This window comes from Trichechus manatus, unplaced genomic scaffold (assembly GCF_000243295.1).
Source record: "Trichechus manatus latirostris isolate Lorelei unplaced genomic scaffold, TriManLat1.0 scaffold00014, whole genome shotgun sequence".
NCBI classification, from domain to species: Eukaryota; Metazoa; Chordata; class Mammalia; order Sirenia; family Trichechidae; genus Trichechus; species Trichechus manatus.
In genome coordinates this window covers 18,275,833-18,287,071 of record NW_004443950.1, presented here as the reverse complement: position 1 = coordinate 18,287,071, position 11,239 = coordinate 18,275,833, and the positions used below count along the sequence as shown (strand labels likewise).

General features: G+C 41.5%; 1 protein-coding gene across 1 annotated transcript in view; it reads left to right on the top strand.

The window, feature by feature from the left end:
• Positions 1 to 11,239, top strand: part of PDCD2L (programmed cell death 2 like) — a 28,568-nt gene that overhangs the window by 932 nt on the left and 16,397 nt on the right. Inside the window, exons 4-5 of the mRNA XM_012554210.1 lie at positions 830 to 1,200; positions 3,489 to 3,602. Coding sequence (XP_012409664.1) covers positions 830 to 1,200; positions 3,489 to 3,602 — 485 coding nt within the window. The remainder of the gene's footprint in view (positions 1 to 829; positions 1,201 to 3,488; positions 3,603 to 11,239) is intronic.

Sequence of the window (11,239 nt, the reverse complement as noted above, 5' to 3'; positions counted from 1 at the left end):
TGTATGTGTATACATATATATATATATATATATACACACTGATTTCTTCTCCGGTGCCAGGCATAGTACTAGCAATACTAAGAATAAAAAGATGAAGATGGTGGTGTCTGCCTATATTTGTCAGGATTCAGTTGCAGTTAATAGAAAAACATTTTGACTCTTTTAAAAGCTGGGAGAGATGTAATACAGGGAGTTAGATTTTTACTAACTTATTGGATAGGCTGGAGGAGGCGATTCCAGGTGTGACCTCAAGAACCACACTCCAGAACTAGCCTGTCAAGGAGCTGTACTGGCTGCTACCGCTCCTGCAGTCAGGAAGGTTAGATGTGGTCTGGTGAACTGGAGGCTGCTCTTGACAGGACTGTTGGTTCTGTCTGCACCCACAAACTGGCTGCCTTTTGCCTCATGGTCTGTCTTCCCACTTCACTGTGTCCCAAGTTTATGTTTCTCTCTGGTGGACCTGATTGGCATGCCCCTGATCGTATCTGGAACCCTGGCTGCTAAAAGAGTCTGGGAAATGTAGTTCTTTCCTTCCAGCCTCTGCAATACATGAAATACAACAGGAGTTTGGAATAGATGGTTGGTTGAAGAAACCACATTAGTATACCTATCACACTGCTTCTGAAAAGGAAAGACAAGGATTTAAGTCACCTCTGACATGGTTTTGAGTAGACGGGGTCCAGGATGGTAAATCAGAGTGTGCCAGAGGAGAAAGGGCTGGTGGTGCGAAGGCTCCCTCAGGATGGTGAAGGGATGAGTGGCTGAAGCCAAGGGAATAAATGAGATTATTCAAGTGTGCGTGGACCTCATTCATTGGATGTTCTCCCAGAAACAGGAAGATAGCCTTGCCGCTCAGGACTGGTGTGAAGGTGCAGATGACTGGGGAAGTGACAGTGAGGAGGTGCCTCCACCACGGGTTACTTTGGATTTTGGAAATGATGCTAACAGTGCCAAACACATAGACTGGTCAGCCCAGCTTCAAGACCTTAGCCTGCAGGATGCTGTCCTGGATGCTGCTCATCCCACACCTCCTGGGGAAGAGCTGTCTTTGCCTGAGGTGCCACAGTTCCTGCCCTACTACATCAGTGTCGTGGATGAGGATGATTACAGGGACTTTGTCAATCTAGATCATGCCCATGGTCTCCTGAGGGAGTATCAACAGAGAGAAGGAATTGACATGGAACGGTTGCTTTCCCAAAGGTGAGAACATGCTACTGAGGTTGAGAGGTGACTTGGGCAGGAAGCTACCCCAGTAGGTACCCTTTGGTTTTACCCCAGTACCTGGGGAAACTTTTGCAGGCAGGACTCGTGGGGTGGGGATAGGGGGTCGGAGTGGGGGACCTTTCTGCTTCACTCCTCGTGGATGAGGAAGGAGATAGAGAAAAGGGGATATGTCCTTCTCAGCCACCCTTGAGTGCGCTTAGAAACATTTTCCTCTGTTTATAGTGCCCTGAAGAAGATGAACAGATACAGAAGTCAGGAATGCCACATATTTATAGAAGATACGTTCACTAGCTACTTAACTTTTCTTTTAAAAAATGTCTTTATAGCAGAAACAGGTGCATTAGGAAGCTGCTGCTCGTGGCTGTGGCTTGAGAACAGGCCCAGGACCTGGCAGTCCAGGCTTGAGGCCAGACTACCATTGACTCTCCTGGAGCCTCAGTTCTCAAATGGGAGTAATAATGGTGTCTTTGTTGTTTACCTTGTCCGATGATTTTGAGAGTCACAAGAGAGAATGGATCTTGAAAGCCTTTATAAGCCAAAGCACTGCTAAGAAGTAAGGATGATCATTTTAGTTATTACAATACACGTAGTCCCTGACGTATGATGGGGTTCTGTTCTGATGTCTCCGTCCTAGGTCGAATACCTCTTTTTCTTTTCTTTTTTTTAGTTTTCATTATTACTGCCTTTTATTATCGGTACCTTTATAAATTCGATCTTTATTTGTCTTTGGTGGTTGGAAACATTACATATACACTTACAGATATATTTTAATACATACATACATAAAAAAATACACAAATCATAAAAATTTGCTCTGATGATGAGGAAGAGTTGGATGACTTTGGCATTTTGTCAGTTTGGTAATAACTCCACTTGTGGAAGATTTTAGATCATCTGATTATCCCTGGAAGTGAGGATGGGGTTTCTAGTCAGAAAATTAGGGAGAGTTGTCTGTACAGTTGTTTTCTGTTTTTTGTCATATATTTTAAAGAAACATCTCACTGCTTCCCATATCTGCCTGTTGACTTCAGCGAAGCGGTCAGCGTTTGGGTCCATGTTTTCAAGCAACTGAAGCTCCTGATTTAGTTTAGAAAATTAAATCTATATGGCATTGTTTTGAACAGTAAATCATAACATTGAATATCTGAGAATGATAACATCAGCAAATTACATGCCGCAACATTTTGCATGTAGTACATATTAATGATAAGATTTACCAAAAAAAAGGACAGTCATAAAAGCGTGTCTTAGTTATCTAGTGCTGTTATAACAGAAATACTACTGGCAGATGGCTTTAACAAAACGAAGTTTATTCTCTCATAGTCCAGGGGGCTAGAAGTCTGAATTAAGGGTGCCAGCTCCAGGGGAAGGCTTTCTGTCTCTGTCCACTCTGGGGGAAAGTCCTCGTCATCAGTCTTCCCCTGGTCTGGGAGCTTCTTGCGCAGGAACCTCGGGTCCAAAGGATGCGCTCTGTTCCCAGCGCTGCTTTCTTGGTGTTATGAGGTCCTCTACTCTCTGCACACTTCCCTTTCCTTTTATCTCTTGTGAGATAAAAGATGATGCAGGCTACACCCTAGGGAAATTCCCTTTACATTGGACCAGGGATGTGATTTGAGAAAAGGTGTTATACCCCACCCTAATCCTCTTCAACATAACCCAGTCCTGCCTCATTAACCACAGGCAGAGATTAGGATTTACAACACATAGGGAAATCACATCAGATGACAAAATGGTGGACAATCACACAACACTGGGAATCATGGCCCAGCCAAGCTGACAGATATTTTGGGGGACACAATTCAATCCATGACAGCATGGTTCGTTGTAACTAGAATATGTCATAAGTCAGGGACTACCTGTAGTAGCATTACAATAACATATTTGGAGAGATGACCTGGTTCTTTGCCAGGGTTGTTTCATTTGCAAGTTTTTTTAGAATCATGTTAACGGGGAGTGCATGAAGGCATGTTGGTGTATGAAAAGAATGTATAATGGAGAGAGAAAAAACATTTAGCATAATGACTTTTTAAATTGCAAATAATTACCCCAGCGTTGAAAATGGCTGGGGAGCAGAGCTTGGGAGAGGGCTTGGGTGGGGAGCTGCTGTTTTCCCTTACAAACTATTACATTGTGTTCATGTGTAAGTTGTGTGCAAGCATTACTTTGATAATTTTTTTTTTTTTAAAGAAAGCTATCTTGTTTACTCTTCTAAATACTGTAATTCTCTGGATGTAAACACTTAGAAGGTTTTCTGCTTCTCTTAGTCTTTCTAGTGATGGTGGTGATGAAAAATATGAGAAGACCATAATTAAAAGTGGAGATAAGATGTTCTACAAGTTCATGAAGAGAATTGCAGCTTGTCAGGAACAGATTTTGAGGTAAAGGAGGCATATTTTCTTTTATTGTATTTCCTGATTATATTGTAGTTTGGACAACACTAAATGAGGAAAGTATAATGAGAAAACCAAAATCCACAATATTCCCACAACCAAGAGAAAACCACTGCTAAGAACTCGATATATTAACTTCACATATTTTTTATGCATTTACATGCATGCGTGGATGTAGGTATGTGTATTTTTAAAGAACGTAATTGGGATCTTAGAGTGTTCATAATTTTTTACTTTTCACTAATTTTCGTTTGTATTTCTTATATTCAGATTTCTTTGAAAATTTTTTGTCTGCTTTTTTTAAAACTTAAATTTTGAATAGATAAATTCTTGAGTTCAAAAATGTAAAATATATACATATGTATATATATATATATATATATATAAAATAATTCTTTCCCAGCCATCCTCAATCTGCTCAGGTAGCCACTGTTACTAGTTTCATGTGTCCTTCCAGAGTTTCTTTATGCATGTACACACAAGTATGGTTATATGTTACTTACTCCCCCCTTTTTTACACAAAGGGAAGCATTCTAGACACACTCTGTATTCCTTTTTTTAAACTCCACACTGTATTCTTAGAGTGCTGTATCTTTTGAGTACATGAAGAGTACATGGTCTCTCGCACGTATAATCTATTTATCCCATTTCCTGGTTAGTGGACATTTAAGGTTGCTTCCAAACTTTTGCAACTACAAATAATGCTAATGAGCAATCTTGAACCTACTTCATATGTGCCAGGATATCTGTAGGATATGGCCCCCTGAAATGGTATAGTTAGAATAGAGGATATATGCAGTTGTAATTTTGATTGATAGCATCAAATTGACCCCCTTAGAGGTTGTATCAACTTTAATTCCTATTGATGATCTATAAGTGCCTGTTTTCCCATAGCCTTGTTAATTGTGTGAGTTTCGTATTTTTGTATTTCTGCTCGTTCAAGGTGAAAAAGAGCATCTTGGTACAATTTTACTTTGCTTTTTTCTTATGAGCATCTTTTCCTGTGTTTAAAAACCATTTCTATCTATTCATATCCCTTACCCATTTTTCCATACGTTCTTGGTTCTTTCAGTTTTTAGGAACTCTTTATATTAGGAGTTATATTGATTCCCCTTTATTGCAATTTTCTTAGTGTTTGATTTGGTTATGGGTATATCGTCATGTATTTAATTGCTCCCATCTGTTTCAGTTTTGCACAGTTTTAATGCTGCAGTAAGGAGCCCTTGTGGCACAATGGTTAGGCACTCGGCTGCTAACTGAAAGGTGTAGTACAAGCCCACCAGTGGTTCCTCAGGAGAAAACTCCTGGTGATCTGTTCCCATGAAGATTACAGCCTAGGCAGCCCTATGGAGCAGTTGTCCTCTTTCGTATAGGGTTGCTGTGAGTCGGAATCGACTCGACGGCACCCAACAACAAGAATGCTGCGTTACACATCCCCCTCCATAAATCTTAGAATTTTTTATAATTTTCCCATGATCTAGTTCTAGACGTGAAATTGTGAATTGAAGGCCTAAAGTTTAAAGGTTCCTGATACATATTATTTGACTAGTTTTTACTAACGGGTACAAAGCCAAACTTTACTGATGTGATTACACATCCTAAATGGCACCTAAATAAATGGGTGAAAATCCAGTTTATTTTGTTTCCCCTTGTTTTAATTAGGTATGTCAACTAGAAATCTCATGCCATGCTTGCCCTCATGAAAACATGTCCAAACCATGATACTTTCTACAGAATTTTCAGGTTGAGCAAACATCGATTAAGCATGTGGCACGGCAAAGGCAGTAATTCTCAGCTGGAGATCACTCTCTGGGATTAACCTCTTCACCAGTGAGAATCAATGCCCACAGTGAGCCGCTGCTGTTAAAGGACTGAGTTACCGCGTGCTGGGGTGGAAGGAGGATTGTGTGGAGCTGGAACAACCAACTGTATCCTGCTCACAGTGCCAGTTGCACAGACCTGTCCGGGGAGACTAAGATCACCCACCTCTGACGCCAGATTGTGTGGTGGATGACCGATCCTACTCCACACATCAACTGCGTTGTTTGGAAATCTTAGCTTTCCTTCCCTGGCCAGCTCAGACCCTGATGGTCCACACAGCCTTTTCTCTCATCCCTAGCCACCTGGGGCTAGGTCAGTGGGTACCAGCTGGAGGCTTGGGGGTTGCAGTGCAGTGGGTTTCTCTTATATATGGCCTTTCTGGCCTTGAGTTTATAATTCTGCCAAAGATGACTGGCTGAGCCACAATCTTGCAAGGGATTGGGTGATTACTACGCAAATAGGGTACGTAAAACTACCCAATAAGGATTAAGTGACCTTGCGGGGATTGGTAGGTTTATGGCCCAGCTACGAGGGCCATGCCTTGAAATTGAATATGAGGGCCAATCCCACAGAGGCTGAGGGGGACCTAACTACCATCAAGAGGAATCTGGAGCAGAGCATGTCCTTTGGACCCAGGGTCCCTGGCTGAGAACCTCCTAGACCCAGAAGAGAGAGCTGTAACACTGAAGGCAGCGAGAAGCAGCAGCAAACATAGTAGAACCCAGCAGCAGAGAAATGGTGGCAGCAGTGCAAATGGTGGAAACCAGGAGACTGGTGTGAGATGGCACAGTGGGCTTGCCAGCCCACAGAGAGAGAGAGACAGCTGCAGTGGGCTTGCTGGCCCACAGGGAGAGAGAGAGCTGAGCACCTTCACGTGGGAGGATTGCTGTCAGAGCAGGGTGCCTCTGGGCACTTGTCAGCAGAGCTAAAAGAGCTGTATCACTTGCATGGACAGGGCAGAGGCCCGACAAGGCCCAGCAGTAGCGATAAGGCCCAGTGGGAGAGGCAAGGCCCAGTGAGGCCCAACAGCTGAGAGAAGGGCTGCCGGCTGGCTGAATTGAGAGAAGGGCCTGCCTCTGGCACAGCCGAGAAGAAGCAGAGAGTTGTCTGGGTTGGAAGCTGTCCTGATTGACAAGGGAGGCTTGCTGGAAGAGCAGAGTGCTTCTAGGCACTTGTCGGCAGAGCTGAAAGAGCTGTGACACTTGCCCAAGCAGGGCAGAGGCCCAGGAAGCCCTAGTGGCAGAGACAAGGCCCAGCAGCAGAGGCAAGACCCAGTGAGGTCCAGCAGCCGAGAGAAAGGCCTCCGGCTGGCACTGCCAAGAGAAAAAGCTGAGAACTGTCTTGGTTGGAAATCATGCTGATTGACAAACTGTATCCTGTCTTCTCAGTTGTATCAACTTCCAAGTTGATCCTGATCCCAAGTTGTTGCCTATTCCTTCCCCAATAAACCACATAATCGTGAGTGTGGTCTGTGAGTTCTGTGTGGCCATTGCAACGAATTATCGTATTCAGCTAAGAAGTAGAGAGTGCTATGGGGAGGACAGCTGGTGTCTGAAATGGTAAAAACGTTGGAGAGTGGAGGTATGTCTGACTTACACCTAATAGGTAGTTGTGTTTTTTTTGAGGAAGTGTCATAACGTTTTCCATAGTGATTGTACCATTTTACAGTCCCACCAGCAATGGATAAGGGTTCCAGTCTCCCCGTATCCTCACCGACGTTTGTTGTTATCTGTTTTTTTTTTTAATCAGTGCCATTTTAGCCACTGTGGGTTTTCATGACATCTCATTGTGGTTTTTGTTTGCATCTTTCTAATGGCCAATGTTCCTGAGTATCTTTTCATTTGTTTGTTGGCCTCGTGGCCTCTAGAATGTCCTCTTTGGTGAAGCGTTTGTTCATGTCCTTTGCCTGTTTTTTAATTGGGTTTTTTGTCTTTTTGTTACTGAGTTGTTGAAGTTTTCTATATGTTTTAGAGATTAGATCATTTCCAAAGATCTTTTCTCCATCTGTAGATTGTCTTTTTATAAAGTCTTTTGGTGAGCATAAATTTAATTTTTATGAGGTCCCAGTTATCTAATTTGTCTTCTGCTATTCATGCATTTGTAGTTATGTTTGTTACCCTATTTTTATAACAAATTAGGCTTTGTATAGTTTTCTCCCTGTGTTTTCTTCTAGGAACTTTATAGCCTTCGGTTTAACATATAGGTCTTGGATCTGTTTTGAGTTAATTTTGTGTATGGTGTGAGGTATGGGTCCTGTTTCATTTTTCTACAAGTGGATATCCAGTTTTGCCAGCACCATTTATTAAAGAGAGTATTTCTTCTCCTTGGATTTGACCCCTTGTTGAAAATCAGTTGTCCATAAATGGATGTATTTATTTTTGGCTTCCCAATTCTGTTCTACTGGTGTATCTGTCTATCACTGACCCAGTATCAGGCTGTTTTGAATACAGCGGCTATATAGAATGTTTTGATATTGCGGAGTGTGAAGCCTCTTTGTTCTTCTTTTTCAGTAGCGCTTTGGCTGTTCAGGGCCTCCTTCCTTTCAGTACAGAATGTTGTGATTTGTGTCAGGATTGCATTGTATTTGTAGATCACCTTAGGTAGTACTGACATTTTCACTATTTTCAGTCTTCCAATATATGAGCATGGAAGGTCCTTTGATTTATGTAGGTCCCTTTTAGTCTCTTGTAGTAATGTTTTATAATTTTCCTTACATTAAGTCTTTTGTGTCCCTGGTTAGGTTAATTCCTAGGTATTTTTATCATTTTGGGGGTTATTGTAAATGGTATTTTCTTGATTTCTTTTTCTGAATGCTCCTTGTTAGTATAAAGGGACCTAACTGATTTTTGTGTGTTGATCTTGTACCCTCCAACATTGCTGAATTCTTCTATGTGATCCAGCAGATTTCTTCTGGAACCTTTAGGGTTTGCTATTATAGGATCATGTCATTGGCAAATAGAGATAGTTTTATTTCTTCCTTTCCAGTTTAGATACCTTTTATTTGTCTTTCTTGCCTTATTGCTCTGGCTAGGACTTTCCGTAAGTGTTGATTCAGAGTGGTGATAATGGGCATCCTTGTCTTGTTCCTGTTCTCAAGGGGAAGGCTCTCAGTCTTTCTTCATTGAGAATAATGTTGGCGCTTGGTTTTGCAGATATGCCCTTAATTATGTTGAGAAATTTCCCTTCTAGTCCTATTTTGCTGAGAGTTTTTATCAAGAAAGGGTGTTGGATTTTATCAAGTATCTTTTTTGCATAATTGATATGGTCATGTAATGCTTTTGTTTTATTTATGTGGTGAATTGCACTGATTGATTTTTTTTAATGTTGAACCCCCCTTACACTCCTGGTATGAATCCTCCTTGATTGTGGTATATGATTTTTTTATGTTAAATTCTGTTCACTCCAATTTTGTTGAAAATTTTTGTGTCTACATATTCATGAGGGATATTGGTCTGTAATTTTATTTTTTTGTGATGTCTTTGCCTGGTTTTGCTATCAGGGCGATGCTGACTTCGTTGAATGAGTTAGGGAGTATTCCTTCCTCTTCCATGTTTTGGAAGAATTTGAATGGAATTGCCGTCAGCCCTTCTCTGAATATTTGGTAAAATTCTCCAGTGAAGCCATCTGGTTCTGCATGTTTTTTTGTTGGCAGTTTTTTGATGAAATCTTCAGTCTTTTGTTTTGTTTTATGGTCTGTTTAGATTTCTACCTCTATTTGTTGGTGAAGAATATTGTATATGCCATGGACTGCCAAAAGAACGAACAAATCTTACTTGGGGAAGTACAGCCAGAACGCTCCTTAGAAGCAAGGATTGCGAGACTTCATCTCACATACTTTGGACATGTTATCAGGAGGGATCAGTTCCTGGAGAAGGAAGTCATGCTTAGTAAAGTAGAGGGTCAGCGAAGGAGAGGAAGACCCTCAATGAGATGGATTGACACAGTGGCCTCAACAGTGGGCTCAAGCACAACAACAATTGTGAGGATGGCACTGGACTGGGCAGTGTTTTGTTCTCTTTTGCATAAGGTTGCTATGAGTTGGAACTGACTTGACAACACCTAACAACAGCAACACCTCTATTTGGGTTAGTTTAGGTAGGTAGCATGTTTCTAGGAATTTGTCCATTTCATCTGTTGTGTTGTTCGGTGCCGTCAAGTCATTTCCAACTCCGAGCTACCCTGTGTACAACAGAATGAAACGCTGCCTGTTCCTGCGCCATCACAAATGTTATTATGCTTGAGGCCATTGTTGCAGCCACTGTGTCACTCCATCTTGTTGAGGGTCTTCCTCTTTTTTGCTGACCCTTTACTTTACAAAGCATGATGTCCTTCTCCAGGGACTAGTCCCTCCTGATAACATGTCCAAAGTATGTGAGACCAAGTCTCACCATCCTTGCTTCTAAGGAGCATTCTGGCTGTACTTCCAAAACAAATTTGTTTGTTCTTTTTCACCAACACCATAATTCAAAGGCATCAGTTCTTTTCGGCCTTTTCCTTATTCATTGTCCAGTTTTCGCATGCATATGAGGTTATTGAAAACACCATTGCTTGAGTCAGGCGCACCCTAGTCCTTAAAATGACATCTTTGCTTTTTAACACTTTAAAGAGGTCTTTTGCAGCACATTTGCCCAGTGCAATTTGTCATTTGATTTGTTGACTGCTGCTTCCATGAGCGTTGATTGTGGATCTAAGTAAAATGAAATCCTCGATAACTTCAGTCTTTTCTCCATTTATCACGATGTTGTTTATTGGTCCAGTTGTGAGGATTTTTGTTTTCTTTAGTTGAAGTGTAATCCATACTGAAGGCTGTGGTCTTTGATCTTCATCAGTAAGTGCTTTAAGTCCTCATTGCTTTCAGCAAGCAAGGTTGTGTCATCTGCATATCACATATGGTTAATGAGTCTTCCTACAATCCTGATGCCTCGTTCTTCTACATATAGTCCGGCTACTCGGATTATTTACTTAGCATGTAGACTGAGAAGTATGGTGAAGGGATACCACCCTGACGCACACCTTTCTTGATATCAAACCCCACAGTATCCCCTTGTTCTGTTTGAACTACAGCCTCTCGGTCTATGTACCGGTTCCGCATCGGCACAATTAAGTGTTCTGGAATTCCTATTCTTCTCAATGTTATCCATAATTTGTTATGATCCGCACAGTCAAATGCCTTTGCATAGTCAGTAAAACACAGGTAAACATCTTTCTGGTATTCTCTGCTTTCAGCCAAGATCTGTCTGACATCAGCAGTGATATCCCTTGTTCTACATCCTCCTCTGAATCTGGCTTGAATTTCTGGCAGTTCCTGTTGATGTACTGCTGGAACAGTTTTTGAATTGTCTTCATCAAAATTTTACTTGCGTGTGATGTTAATGATGTTGTTTGGTAATTTCCGCATTCTGTTGGATTACTTTTCTTTGGAATGGGCACAAATATGTATTTCGTCCAGTCGGTTGGCCAGGTAGTTGTCTTCCATGTTTCTTGGCACAGATGCGTGAGTGCTTCTAGCACTACATCCATTTGTTGAAACATCTCACTTGAAGTTCCATCAATTCCTGGAGGCTTGTTTTTCACCAGTGCCTTCAGTGTACCTTCGACTTTTTCCTTCGATAATGTTTGTTCTTGATCATATGCTAACTTCTGAAATGGTTGAATGTCGACCGGTTCTTTTTGGTACAGTGACTGTATTCCTTCCATCTTCTTTTGATGCTTCCTGTGTCATTCAGTATTTTGCTCATAGAATACTTCAATATTGCAACTCAAGGCTTGAATTTTTTTTCACTTCTTTCAGTTTGAGAGATGCC